Source organism: Chelmon rostratus, chromosome 5 (genome assembly GCF_017976325.1).
Source record: "Chelmon rostratus isolate fCheRos1 chromosome 5, fCheRos1.pri, whole genome shotgun sequence".
NCBI lineage: Eukaryota > Metazoa > Chordata > Actinopteri > Chaetodontiformes > Chaetodontidae > Chelmon > Chelmon rostratus.
In genome coordinates this window covers 22,459,727-22,482,423 of record NC_055662.1, presented here as the reverse complement: position 1 = coordinate 22,482,423, position 22,697 = coordinate 22,459,727, and the positions used below count along the sequence as shown (strand labels likewise).

The window sequence follows — 22,697 nt, the reverse complement described above, 5'->3', positions numbered from 1 at the left end:
CGAGATCTTTGTACGTTATTTATCTATATGAAGGAAAACTATGTGGGCGATTAAAGACACTACAATGGTGTTCAATGGATGTTTTATTAAAGGAGTTTGCATGGCACCCACATCTTTGTATTTCAAACACACTACTTGGTCAAAGAAAGTGTATGTTATGGTAGTACACAGCCTTCACAGTGGGTCCTGCAGTCTGATTTAGGATTCTTTTGTAGCTTGGTATCAAAGCTGCAGAGCACCATTTCATTTCTACATTCATACCAGTTATTCAAATGCAGAAGTGTTTCCAAAAACGATAAGTCACATGACATAATTTGCAGGTATATCGAGCATAAGTCAAATGAAACTTTCCACAGACCACAGAACTTTCGGCATAATGCACATATAAGTTATTATAAAACATGTTAGGAATACAATCAGACGAGAGACGAACACACTGATTTATTGATGATGAATGAGAAAAATAAACAACTTGCAGTTGACAATGTGCAATATAATGTAATTTTACACAAAGAAAAAAATCTGTTACACAGGTAACAAACAAGTGAAGGTCTTTGTGTGGATTTTAATTCGGCAGTAAACTCAACATCCAGTGTTGAATAACTCACTAATAAAAGCATTCATGCTACCTTATTCTGAACACCATTATGAGCTGAAACATGTAACAAAGACAAGGCAAAACGCCTTAATAACTGTACAGAAAACAGCTGATTTAAGTGTCTGTGCATGCAAATACATAATGTTCTCAGTTATATTTTTCTCTGTAACTGACCAAACAATCTGATAAGAGTATTTTGTTGTTTTCTGACATCTACCTTTGGCAAACATTCCCCATCTATGTCACTGCAGCTCTTCCAGAGAGGTGGCACTCCACTAGTGTCACAGTTGCATGAGGCAGGTTGATTTGAAGAACACTGCCCTGTGCCACAACGATGATGACTGGAAATGTTGTACAAATGACATCGATTTTCCTAAGAAAAGATCTGGCTCAAAGGGAGCACTGACATTAATAAAATCTGAAACATTATCCTTGTGATCTAAGTGGAAACTTCACAACACTGGGTGTCTATAATATTGAAAAGAGCTTGTTCTGTTGCATAGAAAACTTCTACAAAAGGGCGCAACACAACAAAGCAAAAACATTTACAGCTTACATTTGAGCCTGAGAGATGAGTTTTTGAACAAAGTCAGGGACAAATTTAACTACATTTACACTGCATTCCTTCCCAAATGATTTGTGATTACTTAAGACGTACTTAAATAAATACAATTTCTGTTGTAACATCTGACCTGAAATACATTTGTCCCTAAACTTTGCTACAACTTTATGGTCCAACTGTACAGAACTAAAATGCCTGGCTGAGAGAAAAAGTGAAAATCCAAAAAAACTGACACACACAGGAAATTCTTACAAAACACACTCAAATCTGAAATGATCAAGGAACCTAAAGGAGGTGGATGCTTCACATGTTTCACAACATAGCTCAAGTCCCATGATTCTTTATGTAATTACAAACCTGTAAGTAATATAAAACTCCAGAAGTAAGTAAAAGATGACAAAATTACCATCAAGGTATTAACAGCTTAACATTGTAAAAACAAAGTAAAAGAAACACTAACATATAAAACAAAAGGCAACAGATAATCCTCCATTTTGAATGCTGAGGGTAGTGTAGGGTTGTATTTCAAGGTAAATGGGGGTTGTGGTGGTCCCTTGGCTCAGGGTGAGAGCATCTACTTGGCCACATCCCAAGAATCAGAGTACCCTGACTGTAGCGCAGTGATGTGGGCCCTAGGCCTCAAAGCGCTTCGGGCACACCATGGGAGCGATGAGGGTCCACATGTAGAGGATGAGACAGACCCAGCAGGAGGCCATCTTGATCCAGAACACTGACCAGCTCCCCTCCAACAGTTTCTCAATCTTGTGGTTGTCATAACTGCAAAAGGAAGTCACAGTGAGAGAACTGAGCAAAGACACAAAGAAGGACTGATTCTTAATCTTGACCTCAATCAGTAACAGAGCAATCTCAAACTTGCAATAACTTTTTGATACTTGGGGGCAGCAGAGACTAGATGTGCACACAACACAGATATGTCTGACATAAGTGTAATGTAAGTAAAATATTCACACTCCTTTTAATTCTGTTTTGTTCTCCACCAACCACCAAATATTTGACTCCTTAGCAGCTAAATGCTCCTCTATGTACATCAGCTAGATGCAAACCTTTATCTGTCTGCTCTTTGATGCTCGGCATGTAGCAATGGGCTCTTTTTTCTCTGAAAACATTTGCTCGCAGTGCACATCACTTCAAGTTATGAGCCTTTTAGGGTCTTTTTAGCCACTGTTATTATAAAATTGTCATAGCAGGAAAAGCACTGGTGTTATTAATATATAACATAGTTAACAATGTCTTATCAAACTCTGCATTCTCAAACATTGCACCACAATCAGAAAGCTCGTCACACTGAAGATCACTTACTGGAACCAGTTGGTGACTGTCATCATGACATAGAGGGATCCCAGGAAGAAGACAAAATGAAAGTAGGCGTAGCTGTAGATGGTTCCCTCTCTCTCATCATACACCACATTCTGGCCTGAACCAGTCTTCTCCTCATCATAGTCATCTAAAAAGTGCACAAGAAATGATGCAAAGGGGGGATGCATGGGTGAGTTACGCTTTTAATGTGAGAAAATGCTTCAAACTTTGACTTCAGTTGATGTGACGTAAGCCAGGAGAAGATATTAGAGATAGTCCATTGCCATTCTGGACAGATTAGTTTTAATTATATGTAACTCCCAAACAAAATATGAGTACAAGAGACAGTACATTTCTGATGGCTTTTTTGCCAACATGAAACAGTTTTCCTTCCAGCAGGGGGCAGTGTAAGCCTACCCACAATTTCAGTTTGCCGCTGGTGCTGCTTCACTGTGTCATACTAACCTCCTAGTAACAGTGACATCATCTATGTTTGCTGACCAATACTTTCTCACCATCTTCAATCTAGCTGAGGAATAGCAATGAGCATAGGCCCTCTGTGTGCAAACACTGGGGACTTATGCATGCACACTGAACAGGCTGGAGAGGCAAGGGGGAAGAGAGGTTGAGGGGAAAAAAGAAAGATGTGAGAGTGTGAAGGAATTAATTGACTTTCCTTACCTGTGTCATCTCCAAAACAGAAACAGCAGCGAGCTCTCTGCAGGACAAAGAAAAAGGTTAAACCTAACTTGAATAGACATACACATTATATGTCTTGGGCCTAATCTCTATAATTTCATAAGGATGTCTCATCAGGACTGCCTGGTCAGTGGGGTTTTCAAGTCTTGTTAATCTGTTTAACCAATCTGTATATTTCATTAACACACACACCTAGTTAGGTCTGAATATATGTGCATTTACCTCCGTCTCTGGCTCACTGTTCCTGCACACTCTGAGTGCTGCAGAGCTTCGCCTGGTGGTGGATGTCAAGCTACAGGGAGGGTGGATAAAGAGAAATAGAGAAAGAGATATAAAGCCAGATGCAGGGAGAGAAAGGTTGTAATTCTGTCACTCTGTATTTTTCCAATAATGTGCTGTTTCAGATTGCCGGAGAGTCTAACTCCCTCTTCTTCAGGCAACGACCACAAGAGACATGATGCCTCCACATAATGGGAAACACATGTGAACAAATGCAAAGAGCCATAGTTCTTGTCTCATACTTTTAGCTTAGCCACAGCCAATCATGCTCTGCCTCTCTGGAGTCATAGCCAATCAAAACTAGCCTTTCTGTGTTGCTACACACTACTATAAAAAAAATACTTTTATTCCACAAATACTGTTAATGTGCTTGGATTGTAGCCTTTGCATAATCTCTCAACTCTATAAATTCAGTGATATAGCACTAAAAACAGATATATTACAAGGAAACGTTTGCATGTGTGTAGACAATGAAATTAGGAAAAGGAGAAGCAAGGGGTGTGTGTCAGTATGACTTAAGCTACTTTAGGGGACAGATTCAAATTCAAGACCAGTTAATTGGGGACAGGTGTTGCAACTGGGCACGAAAGACAATGGGAGAACAGCAGATTTTTAGGTCAGTGGTAAAGGTTAGTGTTATGTTAAGGGTTAGGGTTAGGGTTAGGCAACTAGTAGTTATGGTTAGGGTTCGGTTAAGTCTCCAGGAAATTAATGTGACCTAAATATGTTTGTGTGCATGTGTGTGTGTGTTGTATGTGTGCGTGTGTGTGTTGTTTGTGTCTTACCAAGAGTAAAGGACGCAGCCAAACAGGATAACGGTTCCCACAGCGGTGACAATTTTCTTGTCGCTCTCCGTCCCAGAGTTCAAGGGAAACACACACACGGTTGTGTTCACGCCATCTCTCTCCACCACTTAACAGAAAGAATGTGCAGACAGAGATGGATGAGGTGAAAGACGAAGTATTGAGAGGAGTAGGGAGATTGAGAAAGATGCAGTGAGCGTGTGTGTATTTTGGCACAGTGTTAGCAGCAGCAAGAGAAGGAGGGGAAAGGAGAAAGGAGACAGTACAACATACAGCAAGTGGAAATGCACCAACTGCCTTGATGGTAGTATGTAGTACATATTTCTGTGTTACTTAGGAGGCATGTGCTACTTAGGTCCCTAAAACCTCTTGACTGTTCCTGAGGTCAGAACTAAAAGGCATGGAGAAGCTGCCTTTATTAATTATGCCCCAAAACTCTTTAAAGTGTTTTTATCTGATGGTTGTTTTATCTCGTCTCATCCTCCATTGTTTTTTTATTTAATTTTCCTTATTTTTACTGTTTTATGGAAAATGTTATGATTATCTGCTGTCCTGTTACGCACTTAGTGTTGGAATCCCTGCATGAATTAATATAGAAATTAAGTTTATTATTATTAGTAGTAGTAGTATATATACATCATGTATACATCAGTTAATGATTGTATAAGACTCAATGAAAAGTTTTTTTTTCTTTTTGGCTTCGGATCAACAAGTGACAGAAAATGTCTGTTTTAGTGTCTCATTTATTATTGGTTTATTTCAAACGGATCGCTAAACAATATTTATTATTAAAACTCACTATGATGTGAGCATAAAACTTTATCTAATGTCTTCAAATTGTTTTCACTTCCAAGCTGTCAAACTATTTTTAAAAGGTTTTTATTTTTCTATTTAAAAAACAAACCCCTCAAAACAATAAATGTGCACTTTGTTTTGTGGTCAGTTTTTCTGTCTCAGGCAACAAAACTTTGCTCTGCTTTTACTAGCATGCAACTAACTGTGTCCAGTCCACACTGCCGGCTGTTGTTACACAATGTTTTCTGCAGCATTAATAAGACTAACCCATGACTCAACACAAATAATACCTGTTGATTCAAGCTGATATGGAACAATGGCTGTGACTACTAGGTGGAGATGGATATCTGATACTCATACTCACTCTCTTTTGGTTTGCTGGAGAAAGCTGAGAAGGTGAGGTACATAACATACACACTGATGACTCCTGGCTGCAGCAGGCCTGATGTGGGCTGCACTGCAGGGACACAAAGATGAGTACAGGATTTTAAGTTGCTATACTTACAGAGATTCTTGAGTTTGTGCACAATTAAAAAATACTACAATCTTTACCAACACTCTTACTTATTGCTACTTTCTATCACTATACTATTTTGATTTGTCTTAAATGTGTTGCTATTGTGAATTTCGCTTTGTAATAAGTCAAATACCTTTCTATTAACACCACCTAAGTGCCTGTATTTGTATTTGTATTACACAGTTTAATGAGATAATGTGCTTGTTAGTAGAGCTCCTCACATTTCTGTATGCATGGGGAGATGGCCAACAGGGAGACGATGAGGCACAGGCTGCCGTTGATGCCCAGGAAGATCTTGTTAAGCAAACAGGCCTCAGGGTCGGTGTAGAACAGACCCATGAGGACTACAGCTCCTACCGCAGCACTGAACAGCACCAGAGTCACAAGGGCCAAAGCTGCGTACCACAGACGATTATACTTTACTCCTGAACTCCTGGAGACAGAAAGACAAGAGGGAGAGAGAGAAAACAGACAGCAGAAAGGAAAAACATAACATGAACAAGGGTAAAGCAAATTAAATAAGTAAAAAGATCAAGTGAACAGGGGAAAAACAAAGGAAACTCACATCCTAAAGAAAAATTTAAAGAATGAGAAATTATGTTTGGTGAGTTATTCCTGCATGAGACAAGAAGACAGGTTTATGGCTGCTTGGGTGCTTTCACATCAGTTTTACTTGGTCTGGAAATTTAAGGTTTTACTAAAAAACTAAATAAGTGGGCACAAGTGCACATACCGATACGTACTGAGAAGTTTGACTTTACTGCATTGGTTAACAAATCATTAAAGGTTTCTGAAACAATCAGCTGTGGTATGTGTGTGTCTCTGTGGGAGGGGGAAGAGGAAACTGAGTAAACCATATGTATCTTGTGAATCTGCCCAGGGCCGGCCTGCTGCCAAGCCTCCCCTCCACCCACAAAAACACAAAGCTACATGACTCCCTCTTTCCAAACCTTTTTCATCCAAGTAACCCCGGAGAAGAATATGTCCCACCCTCTGTGAGTCTCAAGAACAAATAGAAAGCACAGCACTGTTACCATTTACAGGGTGCCCATGCTTATGCAACTGAGCCAGACTCTGAGTTACTGGGTCAAAAGAGAGACAGGAGCAGAGAGAAGACATCTTGCGCTCACCAGTTTGTGTTCCATCTGTGTGCAAACTCCACCAACAGCATGAGCTGGATCAGCAGGAAAATGAACCCGCAAGCAGCTCCTACGTAGCGCCACACTGTGGCATTGAACAGAGGGAGAGACGGGGAAACGTTTTCGAGATGAGAAGACCTTACGGCAGATATCTGTGAATTACTGAATTACTGTGTCCTCTCTTTACCTTCCAGAAAGGTTTCCTCTTCGGGAAGGAAGAAGCCTCCAGCGCAGCACGCCACCAGCGCGATAAACTTCAGCAACCAGAACCTGACATTCAAAGCAGCAATAAAGTTAAAGGTTGTACATGAAAAAAGTGAAACATAAAATGCTGAAACTAGCATACAAAACAAGACTTCTGACTAAACAGCCTCAGCATAATATTAGTGCTACAAATTCAGAATAAACGAATATAACAAATCCGGAAAAAACTTAAGCAGGAAAAGATCTCAATAACAGGTGTTTATGTGCATGTCATTCATTGTGTTCAGGAAAACCGTTATACACTGAATGGATCTAATTAATGCCTAATTTGAGTTTCCTTTGGCTTTTTCTTTGTGTTCACAGACTATAAATTTAGGTTTCGCACGAGATATTATAGACAAATGTAAATAGTTAAAATTACTGACAGGGCAAAGGTGGACAGAAAGAGGACCAGGGCCTTCTTACCCGTTATGCACTGCCGCCCTCCAGCCTGTGCTGTTGTTGACTCGTATGGTGAAGATAGAGAAAAATAAGAAGAAGCAGGACATGCCAAAGCACACCTTGTAGACGGCAGAGTAGCCAACCAGAGTTTTGCAGTTCTTCCCTGCATTCATCTTCTCACACAGATCACTGTAGAAGGGGATCTGAATGACAAAATCACAAACCCAAAACAACTCGATTAGATCATTATGAAGTTGAAAAAAACCCCACCTCTGCTCATGTTTGTCTAGTACGCGGCCTCAGAGAAAAAGGACCCAATAGCATCTATTCCGAGTGTCACGCCTCTAAAGGAACAGAAAGAGCGAACAGGCAGCAACAACAGCCCCTCTTTCTCTCCATGAAGCCCTCTTTCATCCTTCGTTCTCTACAGGCTGTTAGAGGGGCCTTACAACTAACTGTCAGTGTACCCAAACAAAAGACACAGATGAATAAATTAACCGCCTTTTGTCAGCAAGTCAGAGGGATTGGGAAGAGCGAAAAGCAGAACGAGCACGAGCGAGAGAGAAAGACTGGGCGATGCGTCTTAAAATAAATTTCCTAAATTTATTTGAACCTACCTACAGTGAGCTACATAAAAAACGAGGAGAGCGAGGCCAGATCCAGCAAAGTAGATAAGGACTTTGCTGTGGCCTTAAACAGGAAATTGGAAGTGCTTCAGTGGCTCAGTGCCAACAGAAGAGATGGTCTTTGAAACGATAACCACGGAAAGAAGGCTCAAATATCTGTTCCCTTCTCTGATGCCCCTGACTGTAGAGATGTGAATCAAAGTCAAATACAAGAGTTACTACAGATCTTTACTTTCAGATAATCGGTCTGACTTGGCTTTATGAGTTTTTTGGTCCTAAAGTTGAACACAGGGGTGAGATGCCAGCGGATTGAGTTGTCATCACCTCAGTGTGTAGCACAGTCCAGAGCCAGATCACAACATAGAGTAAAAAGCCCATTTTGGAGCTTTTGTCTGATGCTGAGGACCATATTAGCATGTCCATGGTGTAGTGATTAAGAAGGAAAGGGGCCGGCTGTTTCAGACAGCTGTAAATCTCTTGAGAAAAGACCAGCACTCTCATAGACACAATGACTGCTCTCTTAGCTGGGACTTCCCACTGTGCTCAGTGTGAGACTGACAGTGTTCTTGTATATGTGTATATACGTGTGTGTAACTCAGCAGGCTTTGCGTGGGGCTATCAGAGGCCATTTTGTGCCTGGATCGGCCTTTTACGGGGTTCTCCGCTCACAAGGAGACATACAGCAGGGAGTCGTTTTAATATAGTGTACTGTAGACACTGGCAGAGAAAAACAGATGGAAAAAAAAGCAAAAGAAGATTTGGTGGAAAAATGTCACTGTCTTCAAATAGCACTCTCAGTTAAGGAAGCTTGCAGTCATTGCCATAGTAACACAGTCAGCTGAGGGTAGTTTTCCCAGATGTAGTAGCATCATTTATTCCCTGTTCACTGTCTTTTACTCTAGTGTATGCTGATACGCACTGCATATGCTGTACCTTGAAATAGGAACATCACTTCTTAAGTTCAGATATTCAGCTATCAATACAGACGCAGACAACAAAGGGGAAAATGTATCAGGACATCTTTTGGGACACCTTGTGCTGGACTGTATGACTACAGTCTGTCTCACCCAGATGACAAGGATAACGGCACTGTAGCAGATAACAGTACCTGCAGAAGCCTTCCAGCTGGAATTTCTCAGGAACAACCACAGTCTGATAATAATCCTGCATTATGAAAATTCAAAGAGGAAACGTGGGGGGAAAATCATGAAAGCTCTAAAGATCAAAAGAGAGAGCAGCAGGCCTCCAATGGATCTTCTCCCAACTTCAGAGGCTAGGTGGGCGGTTAAAAACAAAAAGCTACCAGCCTGAACTCCTGCCTCCTCGACTATGGCCTTACTACTATGAAGATACACGTGGGATCTCAATGTGAAATAGCAGGATGTCTGCCTTGCCTGTAGCAATGCTATAAATCTTTAATTTTGGCTGTTAGCTTTGACGTGGCAATACTTGGACATTATCTGAAATTCTGTTCCATTTACAGCAGAGAGCTTAACACAAAGTCCTGGCTAACCTGACAAGAGAAGACCCAATTTCAAAATCTATGTGTGAGAATATGTAACGGACAAAATACTCGCTTCCTCTTTCCATGTCAGTGTGTTTCTATCCCAGAACTATATTATCTGACACTCACACCTCATTTTAAATACAGCTGCTAACTTCTGCAAAGTGAAACCTGGGGAGAGAGTATAGATGTTAGTGGTAGACCAAACAGTGTAAATGGTCATCATATTGAGGTTACTGTTGGCTTGGTTACTTGAGCCTCTGAGCAGACCCCCACTTTTCAGTAAACTAGGCCATTTGCAAAACAACAACAGAATTAAGAGTTTGTGTCTGGGAACAGACCTAAAGTGATTTAAAGTTTGTTTGTTTCTACTCCTCACAATCAGAAAGCAGCAGACATTTAACAAGTAGGAAGAAGAGTTATGTGGCAAGACAATCCCATTCCTGAAATCCAAAGAGGTTACTGTACAAAAACAAAGAATAATCATTCATCGAGAATCAATGTCTCATGTTCACAATTTGCACCAAAAATGTAAACATATAGATGAAATAGCAGAATTTGAATGAAATGGTGGATGGTTGGTGGGACTGAACTTTGCAAGAGCAATGTGGACCTCAGCTGAGCCGTGGATCGGCTCTGACACTTGATGAACTCAATCATGAAGTGATACACTCTCACTCAGAGCATCCCACAACATTATACTGTTCACTTGTATTTGCACAGTTATTTAAAAATCCTTTCCGCTCATACCTCTGATATGGACATGCCTGGGTCAATTGTGAAAGATGTTCTTATCAAGATTATTTTAAACACAACTAGTTGACTGCTAATTGACTTTTATTTCCCTACTGTCAACAGCAACTGTCTGAATGGTGGCGCACAAATCATTAACTATAATTGGACCCATAACAGTGCTGTGTGTCGCCCCTTAAGAACCCAGGAGTCTGCAGCCGTGCTGCCACCTACACAACTGCACACACAGGAAATCATGGCCTCTAATTTCAGTTGAACTGAATACATCTTATCACTTATAACTTATCACCAGTCTATCATCACCGTACAGCGGAGGCACTCATCTATTAGAGGCTTTTCGGACTGAGAGTTTTAAATCCACTCCACGCACCCTCCATTTAAAATTAAGCTGTTATGGAGCACAGATGAGAGCTTAATTTTCCCTCTGTGCTTTTTATTCGTGTCTATATTCTTACAATTAACCAACCAACCAACACAATCAACCTTCCAATTCAAATTCTTCAATTGCATACAGCTAATAAGTCACAAAAAAAGAAAAGAAAAGAAATGTTATGGCAGAGTGATATTTTGCTGTCTGATTTATGTACTTACATGGTCTCTCAACTCCTGCTCCACAGTTGGGGACATCATGATGACACAGATGATGGTGACCAGCAGGAAGTAGAGGGCATACATCACTCGGGTCCCTGTGGACTGTTTGATCTTGGGGCAGCAGTTACAGCAGCACGAGCAGGCTGCTGAGCCGCAGCAGCAGGCCAGCTGCACACAGAGAACAATGGAAACAAGAGGAAGAAATGGGGAATACATTACCATCCTTTCAGAATGTTTCACATGATTATAAGCCATCTGATACAGACACAATGTATTTACCGGGCACTTGGACAAAAGTGGGCCAGGGCTCAAGTGTACATTTTGTAACCATCTAAATCATCATTCTTTTACAACAGTAAAATTATATAGAAAGAGGGCCATGGACATACAGAATAAATAAAAGCAGATATACAGAATAGAATTGCCCTGCTGCCTCCACCAACCAGTCAAGTTGCAGTTTACATTCATGTAGCGAAGACTTTAAAAGAACTAAATAAAAGGTATTAAGTGTATTTTTGTGGCAAAATGAAAGTCATCACTGTATTAACATATATGATACCAGTGAAAAATGTCTAGTGAGAAACATGCTGTCTTCACTTACAGACATTTTTACTGAGGAGAACTGAAAGAGAGACTCATCACATGGTGCAACAACAATCACCTGATACTCAATATCAGCCTAAACAATCAGCTGTGGACTACAATTCTTTAAATATGGATGTTGCTGCAAAGAAGCTACAAAGGGGGATGCTTCAGACACATTTTCAGCACAGACAATCTATGCAATCACCACAGTTTCAAGATAGGCATCCCAGATTAGCATCACCAATTCAGTATCTGACCAAATGTGAAATATGGTCACAATCTCCCCTTCTGTTCCTGAATTATGGTGTTTTATAATGTCCAGAAAAGTGTTTTTGCAGAAAATTATGATGTCACAGTGAAGCTGACCTCTGACCTTTTAGATATAAAACATCACCACTTCATCATTTTATCCTGTGAGACATTTGTGTGAATTATTTTCACAATTAGCATACAAACTCAAGTCAAGTCAAAAAAAAAAAACTTATACAGGAAAAGAAGGGAGGGACCTCAGGAGAGCAACAGGGGAGGGATTACTCTTTCAGGACAAACAGAAAATGGACAGAAATAGCAGCAGTAAAATAGAACAGCTGGTTAAACCTCAGTAACCAAAACCAAAGAACTACAGACATTTGTAGATGGTGTCTTAAGGTGTTTCCTCTTCAGGAAACAATTACAGACTCAAAGTTAAAAAGTTCAATGTTACAATATCTAAGAAATAGGGACTGTTGTATGTCCAAGAGTAAATTTGGTGTTTATGAATATGGTTAATCTTACAAAATGTAACATGCATGACCCTATAACTGCAAACACATTATCGCAAAAGGTGCATTTTTTTAATGAAGATTGATCAAAGGTTGCAGCCATTGTTGCAAAATGTTATGTGCAGCAGTGTCTGGTGCCTTCTGGAAAATTGTCATCTTCTATAGCTTCAGCTTTCACAGTCCTCCAACAGTTACTACTGCATTTACTGTAGGCCTGATCCAGAAATCAACATGGCAACATACTGGACAGGGAAAAACTTCCAATAGAGGACACCCACCTGGCTGTCTCTTTGCTCGTAGATGGTTTTGTAGTGTGGAACTGTGGGTCTTGTGTATATAGAAGATGGCCTTGTGCAAGAGTGTTATGTAACCTTTGGGTCTGGGCGAGAACATGCATGAAGAGCTTCCTCTTCATGCACGTTCTGTTTAAATAGGAATCTTCTTTTTGAATCCTATGTTTCAAGCTTCTTTTCCATGTTTCTAAAAAAAATCTATCTCTAGATCTCAAAAAATACCTAGTATACTCCCCTGACACCAATTGAATCAGTATGTGCCAACCAATGCACTGGAGGTTTTTGTGGAAGTCTTCGGATGTATGTACATCTTGGAAAGGGTGATAGGTGCACTGGGGGGGAAGGCTTAAAGGTGGCAGGACACCAGTATAACCAAGGCCAGAGATAGAAAATGACTGATTACGGGGACGTGTAATAATTCACCCACACCCCTAATTTTAGTATAAAAGGTGATGTTTCAACATGGAAGATCAATCTGTTCTGCAGAGCATACTCAGGCTTTGTGATCTGTAAAGAGAATAAAGCTCTCTGACCCGAATCTTCTGGACTCTGACGCTCATTTTCAACTCTGTGCATTTTTCCTGAAGGGAACTCGACTATTTCTTAGAACCTAGATTCCTCAGATGAAGTTACACAGTTGGAAATAGGGCAGCAAGGTGCAACCTGAACTTGATCCAGCCAGCAGCTGGCCCTTGACGGGACCCCAGAAAATCCACGTTTCTATCACAAGGAACAAATCCCTCCCCCTCCTCCACAATGGAAACTCTTGGTCAAAGTAGACAGTGAAGTCTTGTCTGAAAACACACACAAACACACATGTACACACAGGCCCTCATACAGAAGAACAGTCTCCTACCAAGCCCTGTGTTCTATTTAGGAAAGAGGAAGCTCTACAATTATAGAGTATAAAGTCTTTCGGTAGCTACCCCACCCTGCTTGTGTAGGCCTTCTGCTCCACAGCCTGCAGAATACACACTGCTGTGGTGAGAGGTGAACTTCTGCTGTGGTCTACAGCTGAGGTGTGGCACACCGCTGGAGGGCTTAGACGCACCATTTGCCTTTGCACATTTTCCATTTATGCGATGTGACACAGACTTTGCTAATGATAAAGGAATGCTGCTAGTGCGGGTTACATGCTAAAACCCCAGTTGAGTCTTTTTGAGCTACAGGGAAAAACCTGTCTCTAGAAACTGTCATTATGACATGAGAGGTAGGAAATAACGGGCAATGGCTTGCAAACAGCTGCTGACCTGTATCTTATGAAAGTTGCTTACCATCTAATGATATCTGCATCAAAATGTGTTGTTTAAAAAATCTATAACGCTAATGTCTGTCAAAAAAATGTTTCTTCTTCTATGGTTGTATTTAGTTAATACTAGTTTATACTATTACACCGTCCTTCATATTGTTACTTAGATTTCTCGTATGCACCTTGTAGCTCACATTTATTTATCTATTTTTTGGTTTTAGGGCATTTCTGCCTGTATTAAATAGGATAAGTCAAGACAGACAGGAAATGAGAGTAGAGATAAAGGGCCAATGACGTGCAACAAAGAGCCCCAGCTGCACTTGAACTCGGAATTTTGTCAGTACATTGAGTCATAAACCGCAAGGCCACCAGGACACAGCTCAAATGTGTCTGGACAATGTGGGATTCTAATAACGATCTTCTCGTGAGTAATACATCTCCCTCTATACCTTATTAATGCAAAATCAGCTCAATTTGCCATTTAGTCATATTAGTAACTTCATCCCTTGTCTGTGAGTGTGTCCTAAGCCAGGGTCTGTAATCTGGCCAGGGTGGACTGATCTCGCAAAGCCAGTGTGCAACATTGTCTGATGTGTTACGTTCCGCTCCAGATGCCAGTAATGTGTGGTATGCTGCAGACTCGTGGATCCACGCAGGCACATGGTCAGGATCAAGCTACTTCCCAGCCCACATGGCTTTGCCTCTCTGCTCTCTCTGTCCAGAGATTTCGCTATTAAGTTTCTTCTAGATGGCCCGCGTAATTGTTTGGTAAGGTTAGGATTAGATGCAGACCAAACCTTATAATAAAACATTGTCTGTTTAAGGTTGTTTGCCAATTTCACTGATTGTTTTAATTTTTCCAGTCTCCACAGTGCCATCATTCGACCATTTAATGGTACCACAAAATGACAGCTGTTCTGGTGGTGTTGGAGAATGTCACAGATACAACATATCAGTGAAACTGCTCTTTTTCTTTGCTGCTTTTCTCACTGACAGGTTTAATTATGGTCGGTGATATGACGCTATTTGTCCACTGGCACGTATCTGGCAATATCACTTCCAGTATCCACCCCTGAATGTCTCTGCTATACTGTATATTTGGGGCAAGCTGTGTAGCACATCAGGGCTGGATTCTCGTTTGAACATGCAAATCCAGCTGCCTCACAAGGTAACACAATGTGTGCAGCAGGACTGTTTACCATGTTCTCACATGGCGTGAGAGTGACAGTTAGTGGTGGTAATGCACCTCAGGCATTCACACAGCCATATAAATTTGACAAAAATATTGTGCATGCATAATTCTGTCCTTGTGCGAACAGAGTTTAGTCATGGCTCTACACAGAGTTTTATGCATCTGGCCCCATGAGATTATTCAGGCTGGAGTAAATAGGTCAACATACAAGATCTATCTGGTTGACGGTTGCGGGCAACAAACAAAGACTTCATTGATGCTTTGATTCCAAGTCAAACCAAAAACATCACTAGTTTATTCCCAATCAGGATTCAAGAGGGTTGTGTCAACATCCATTCATGGATAATTGTGGAAGTGGGCATTAATCCCATATACTTGCACATAATTTGGCAATGTCTGAGATACCACTCAAGAGTGCATATGAGAAGGTATGAAATTTTGACTCCACGGTTGCATTCAAGATTCAAGATTGAAGAATCCTTTATTGTCATTGAGCATGTTAACGAAATTTGCATTGCAACCCCCGTGTAGATAATAAAATAAAGTAAAGATAAGGGAATAAAATAAACTAACATGCAGTAAAAATCTGCAAAAAAAAAAATGCAATAAATGCAAATGCAAATAAAATATACTAAATCAATAAAATATACCAACAACAGCTGAAAATATACTAAAATTTATATACTGAGATTCAGCTGACAATTGGGTAAGCGTGTGTGTGCTTAAATGTTAAGTACACAGAAGGTGCAGGTAAAGGTGGAGGTGAAGGTGTAAAAGTGCAGTGTGCAGTGGCTCATAGTTCTCACAGTCTCTCACTCCATATTTACATATTTCTGCTTTTACGCATATACAGACGTCCGGCCTGGAATCTAAACCTAAAGTTTTATGCATGTGGGTCCTGGTCCCCATTTGACTACAAACAGCTTAACAGGATAAACTGTTTCCTTTGTCTCTGCTGCACCCACATGCCTTTCTCAATGAGTAATTAATTAACCACAACAGACTGAAATTAAGCAGGAAATAAACAGGATGATTTAAGTCGTGAGCGTATTTAGATTTCATTAGTTAGGGGGTGTTTCAACAGCGCACTGCACACAGTGAAGGGGCCAACTGCAAACTTCAGCAGCACTGATGGTGGGAGTGGGAGCCAGGAGAGGGAAAGAATGTCTTGGGGAATTCCACCATACACACATACAAAAAGAGTATCCATGGTAGCAAACGCTGACCCTACCCACTTCATGGGTCAGGCATCTACCCCTCCTCCACTGGCCGCCTGCCCCACCAGCACGGTGACAGGTGGTCGGCGCGTCTGTAGTGTACACCCCTACTTCAATAACAACAGCAACCCCCCACTAGCTTGTCATATTGCTCTAGCAATTCGCCCAAAGATCATCAACCCCTAACCCTATGCAACAGCAAACATGGCACTTTAGCCACTTGTTAGGCATACCCTGGCCCAGCTTAGGCCAGCAAGGCCTACCAGACTTTAAATAAGCCAAAACTCTCACTTCCCTCCACTGAAGCCTCACTACACTGTTCACTGTGAGACTACAGAGACAAAGGCTTGTCTTTTTCCTCACTCAGCCTGGAGCTCCGTTTCACTCTCCTCATCTCATTTCCTCCATCCTCCCCCGCCCTGCTACTTGGAGGCTTATTGTTATCACCTCTCGTCTAGTTTCCTCTTATTTTCTCTTCTTCACCCTTTCTTTGTTATCTTCAGCTGCACTTTACCCTAAATCACCCACTACCCATCGCTGACCTTCCAGCTGTTCTGGGGGTCAGAGGAAAGACGATATCTCTCAAAGCACACAGGAATCACCTTTACATAGAGGATGGACGGGAAACAGCAGTGAGAATAACCTCAGGAAATAAACCCAAATGCCATTTAAGATGGTGCAAGTGGTTGCAGAGAGAGAATTAGTGTGTATGACCTTGGATTGATCAACAAGCACTCTGACCTACAGCTGGATGCTTAATCAACAAATGTGATACAGTTCAACATGTAGACAATCCTAAGACCACATGTGTTATTGTAGCTGTTTAACAGAGCATTGATGATAGTTACCATGTTTCCCTCCTCCTGCTTATTATCCTCAACCTTACAGTGATGAAAAGAATTGTGGTATTTCACAAACAGGAAATGGCAAGGGTAGCCTAAATCAAACACAAAGGGGTAAACTCTGGAGCACACAGTTGCACAGACACAACTGCTTACGCAATACAAACAGACCAATCGCAAAAATAGGTCATTCACTATATTACGGGAACCACAGCAAAGGAGAATCAAGAGGGGGTAGACAGATACAGAGCCAGTTAAGGGTTTTCTCCTCAAACACGTCAACCAGCCAAGTTTCCATAGGTAAGGATGTGAGAAAATATCTAATCAAAATAGATGGAACACCTAAAGAAAAACCTAAACCAATTGGGAAATGTGTTGTGGCAATCAGAAAACCTGATGTAAAAAGAGTCAATTATATGTATGGGGGGGGGGGGGTATTTCTCCAGCCTACTTTCACATGCTTATTATTTTTGTAACACAAGAATAACTCTTACATTATATTTCAATGCATTATGCCACATACAAAAAAGCATTCTAGCACAACAATTTCCATAACAAGGACCACAGGTACTAAATGTGGCATCCGGGAGTATTGCACACCAGGCTACAGAAATGAAATGCTCCTGCTGTGGCTGACACAGATTTTTAGCTGCTGATTTGAGATGTGGCTTTCATGTTCTTAAGTAGTTAAAAAAAAACAGCCCTTTTTCAGTGGGAAAAATATAGCAGCACAGACAGACATGACTCACATCTAAGATGAGCACTGTCAAAACAACTTGACTGGAACAGTGTGGCACAACAATTTCAGTGGCTCGTCTGTGGGAGTATAGATCTGACATTGCTTCAAACCATCAGTGCGGCAGTTCATTCATTCATCACATCTAATACATTCATCTTTATTCCCTGTGTTTCTTTATTTAAGGGCATTATGCATTCAAAATGTACTCTATGCTGTAGCTGGATGCTTTACAACTGCAGGCACTGCCTGTTAGTTAGACCTTAATGATGGTGGTAAAGTTGACCACAATGAAACATGACAGACCAATGGCTCAAATTTAAGTGTAGACACACCCTCTTATCTCAAATTACAACAATGCTGAGTGTTGAACCCAGTGAGGGAAAACCAGCAGAGTGGGAAAAAAGAAAAAACAGGGAAAGGAAAAACAAAAAACCTTCAGAACAATAAGCTGCGAGGCACACAACTTACACACAACTTAGGTTGGCCCAAGCTCCACACCAAGATCTACTCCATTTCCCCCTATATTGTGACTGACAGCTCCACTATTGTCCATATAGCTAGGCAGCTGTATACACACAGCAAAAATGTATCACTGCTCTGTTTCCTATACACAAAGGGAGGCCTTTGCTTCGCTCTTGGCAAATACAGCCCCTAGCTACAACCAACAGAGAGAAACTTAAGTCCAATGGACAGAAAAGAAGCGCAAGCCGAAGAAGAACTGAGGTACAGTGAAGAGATGAAAAACAGGGCAGAAATGAAACAATCCCTTGCAGACAATGGAGTTTGTCACAAAAATAACCAAAGGAAACAGACCAAAAGAGAACAGGAACACAGTCAAAACACAAGACAATATCAGCTCAACGTACTAATCCAAAGTCTGCTGTGTTTACCGAGAGCCCTGTTTCACTTCCCAAAGTGTGCTGTTTGCTAGTGTGGGTTTCATTTGCTCAGAATTGCACACAATTGCATGCAGTTCCACACAGCCTTACTGTAAGTCAACTGATAATAATGGCACCACGCAGAGACTGGTGTTTCACACGGTTACATCAGCAACCCTTCCAAAAAAAAAAAAAAATTAAATACAGAAACAAGACATGGCAAGATGTGAGATGGGGGATGTTGAGGAAGACATTCTCGATGACATATGACATTCAGAGGAAGACAAGAGAAATGAGAGATTGCCAATGATGTCCCTGTGGGAAAACAAACTCCTGCTGCTGCTGACTGCTTCCTGAAGAGAAGCTAAAATAGCAGACATGTCTCACATGGACACAGGTGACCACCAATTCTAATTGCATGACTGACCTACAAATTTATGTTGGAGAGGACTTCTACAGATGATTGGTGCATGTATTCACTAAGGCTACAGTTTTACAAGTCAAGTGATTTTACAGCTCATCCACACCTGTTTTTAGGGTAACCTGCCCCTATGTAACATAACAGCCTCTGTGCAGTGACCTCAGCAATAAGCTGTCAAACCACCATCTGATGGTGATAGCTGTGTTCTTGAGTGTGTTGCTGGTCTGCAGGTGAACATTTAGAGACAGAGAAATAGGATTCCACTCAGCTAGCATTCTTAAGAATTGCAGAAATATTGTAATGAGAATTGCAACCTTACACTTACAGTACAGACACACTGGATCTACTGATAGATACGAAGTCAACGAATCCTATTTATTATCTGGATATGGAGAGCAGTAGATCTGACTGTGTGTTGCATGATGGATACCGCACAGCCGGTTGACTGACCAGTTGCTGTGTCTAAATTTGCATAAGCATGACTCGTCCTCAACTCAATGAAAAAAAAATAAAAAATCTGTCCAACACGATGCACCAGGCCCACGAATTGTCAAACTAGGAAGTGGTGATAGAATATGAATTAAGATTCTGTTACTGCAATGCCTATTTCTCGATTAAAAAAATTTCAGAGAAATATTTTAGTGTACTGTTAAGATGTAAAATCAGAAAGTTTGTGGCCTGGCCGCCATGTTGGAAAACATACAAGCCAAAACCAAGCACCACCCAACTCACAGTATGTCACCCTCCTGCTGGAGCTTTCAGTTGTCTGGTGCATTCAGATGTGTCCACACTGGATTCTGTGTGTCTGTATCATTAACTTGCATCAATCATGGAATGATTATACAAAAACCCCACCACAGAATTACTGTAATAAATGACAAACAACAAATACCAATATGCTGCCCACCAATCCTCATTTCTAATCAAATGCTTTTGGTTATTTTGCACCACTCTGATGAAGGTAATATAGTCATAAATGTTTGGGGAATAAAGCATGTTGTACTAGAGAAGAGTTGTGTAATGTGGTCCACTGAGACCAGGGTGTAAGTTCAGTGCTTGATGTCTTACTCAAGGACACTTTATCAGTAAGGATGCTCACTGAACAGCAGTCTCTAGTATCCTCTAAGTCCTCCTGACTCATGTACCCTGCCAAAGTTGTCTGTGCCATAGCCGTGCTGCTTACAGATACCCACATGGTTTCAGTCCTGTCCCACACTCACAGCCAACGCTTGCAGCGCTTTGGACAAAACTCAACACTGAGCTAAAGCCTACCCCCTATCCCATCACAACATGGCATACATCCCTGATCCCACTGAGAAATTACAAGTGAGCTGCTCCCACACCATGCCTACTCCTCTCTCCTAGTCTTGCCCCAACAACGCCCACCCTCCCTTAATTTCCATCTCCGAGCCAAAGAGGAAATTAGTAGACCACACATCAATTTGGGCCACTCTAAGCCTCAAGAGGGCCACATATGTGCACATGCAAAAAATGCTAATTACAAGTATACACACATAAATAGCGATTGCGACAAAACTAAACAGGATGTCTGTGACGAAGATTAACGCACCACCAGCACGGATCTTATTGTTTGCTCTTCATTTTCTCTTAATCCTTGCCTGTATTCATCATTGCCTCTTTGAAAAGAACAGGAAATAGAAGTGAGCTCCCCTTAGATGAGGGATGTGTCTGTGTAATTAAATTCCTGACCAGACCAGCTCAGCAGTGGTGGCCCTGTGGTCAAAAACAATATGTTAGTTGTAAAAAGACACCCAGCTCAGAAGAAAACCCTCTCGAACTTCCCATATAAACCACTACCTGCATGTCTTTTCAAAGCAATTCTGCAATGTCGTATTACTTACAGCCCCTTAAATAATTCTGATAAACAATTTAAGAACTAATAATTTTCATTATTGACTAATTTGCTGATCATTTTCCTGATTAATAGATGAATCCTTTAAAAATGGTAATTCTTTAAAAATCACAGTTTTCTAAAGCTGGTGTTGACATACTCAAATAGCTTGTTCTGTCCAATCACCAGCCCAAAAGCCAAAGAAATTTACAAAGAAAACCAGCAAATATTTGCAGTGGAGAAGCCGGACGCTGGGAAGTGTTTGGCATTTTTGTTTAAACAATTATTTGACTCGATCATCAAAAATATTGTCAGTTAATTTTCAGTTGAAACAAGATTAACTGTTTCAGCTCTTCAAATGTTTATACAGGAGGATATAATATTGTTCATTATAAATGATTCTGCAACTATAAACTGACCTCAAACATCTCAGACACAAACAAAAAAGTAGGCCAAACCATATTCTTTCTGTAGGGGGGTATATACTGTAGTTCATTTTTAAGTGAGTCACCAGCAGTCTGCCTCTACAAGCAATTCTGCAATTTTGAAAAACACCTTCTCGTCCAAATTAGAAACACAAGAGAAACGAAACCACAGCATTTCCACGAGGACATACGTGACTGACACAGGTACTGCACTCAGTAGCTAGAAGTCGGATTGGCCTGAAGTTTTTAAGCTGGGGAGCAAAATGTTCCTCAAGTGTTTAGATAACCGCATTAGAGAAAAGAAGAAAACCTAAACAAAGACAGCATTTATCACCGTGTAGCCATGCAGACAGGACACGTCTGAGCGCTGTCAACCCTCAACGTTTCCGTCCAACACATCTGTGGAGAGCCGCAGATGACTACAGCAGGTAGTGAGCGGCGGTGTGGCTGACGTTTTAGCTAGTTGCCTCGGTCTCTCTTTGTCTTCCAACGGCTAAAACGTTACTACAGCGGAGTTATTCAATCATTTCAGTGAGGGTATTATAATATTTCCATATTGTTGACGGATTACGGTGGCTGACATGGGCGTCGGGAATTACCACGAAATAAAAAAATACCCGCTGACACGCATTAGCTGACGGTTAGTGGCTACCGATGTCGGTAGAAACTGTAAGTTCAACAGTCGACCTAGCATAACGCTCCATTGTAACGCTTCATTGTATCGCTCACAACCGTCAACCGTTGAACAACAACAACAAAAACAGTAGTAAGTCGGAATATTGTTCCTCACCTGCGAGATACAACACGGGGTACACATTTTGCGGGTGCACAATAAATAAAATCCGTTTCAGAGTGACGACCTCGCTGCTTTCTCAGTCGCTTTCTTCTTCTTCCACATGAAATCACCACCATACGGGGAGCAACGCGCCTGTCCTCCCTAAACTGCTCCGTCCTCTATCCCTCCTCCTCCTCTTCCTCCCTGCCTGGCCGCTGCCGCCGCTGTCTCTCCTCCTCCCCCTCCAATTCCTCCCCTCTCTCTCCTCCCACTGCTCATCACCAACAAGAGGCCAGACACAAAGCTGTGCTGCCTCTGCCACAGAGAGCATGTGGCTGAGACTGTGTGACTACAGAGGTCAGGTTAGCCTTATATGAACAATATACATCTATGACACACACTCAGGTTACATACAGTATGTAATAAAACCTCAGCTGAAAACAATATAAATATTTAAGACCATCGAGGAATATTAAGGGAATGTAGAAAAACATTATGAGAGTTATTTCACACTATTGTTAGGGCAGTTAAAGGTTGCATGTTGGCCTTTTATGTGATTTTTAATATTTTGTTGCATTTAATTTCCATTTTGACGCAAAGAACAGAAAGAGAAAGAAAGCATCAGTTCAGCAATGCAAAA

At 41.2% G+C, this 22,697-nt stretch overlaps 1 protein-coding gene across 1 annotated transcript; it reads right to left on the bottom strand.

Moving 5' to 3' along the window:
* Positions 1-426: 426 nt before the first annotated feature.
* On the bottom strand, positions 427-22,254 carry serinc5 (serine incorporator 5). The gene is made up of 12 exons (XM_041938065.1): positions 22,073-22,254; positions 10,829-10,996; positions 7,379-7,557; positions 6,897-6,979; positions 6,701-6,794; positions 5,792-6,003; positions 5,418-5,510; positions 4,241-4,367; positions 3,399-3,468; positions 3,159-3,195; positions 2,481-2,625; positions 427-1,937 (listed from the first exon to the last, which is right to left on the bottom strand). Exons 1-12 carry the CDS (start codon positions 22,097-22,099, stop codon positions 1,793-1,795), a joined length of 1,380 nt encoding a protein of 459 aa, XP_041793999.1. The 5' UTR covers positions 22,100-22,254; the 3' UTR covers positions 427-1,792.
* Positions 22,255-22,697: the final 443 nt, after the last annotated feature.

Coding starts and splice junctions, on each gene's coding strand:
- serinc5 (XM_041938065.1), bottom strand. CDS start 22,099: ATGTGTACCCCGTGTTGTATCTCGCAG. Junction 6,795..6,896: donor AGAGGAAACCTTTCTGGAAG/GTAAAGAGAGGA, acceptor TCAATGCCACAG/TGTGGCGCTACGTAGGAGCT. Junction 4,368..5,417: donor CTCCAGCAAACCAAAAGAGA/GTGAGTATGAGT, acceptor CTTTCTGTTAAG/TGGTGGAGAGAGATGGCGTG.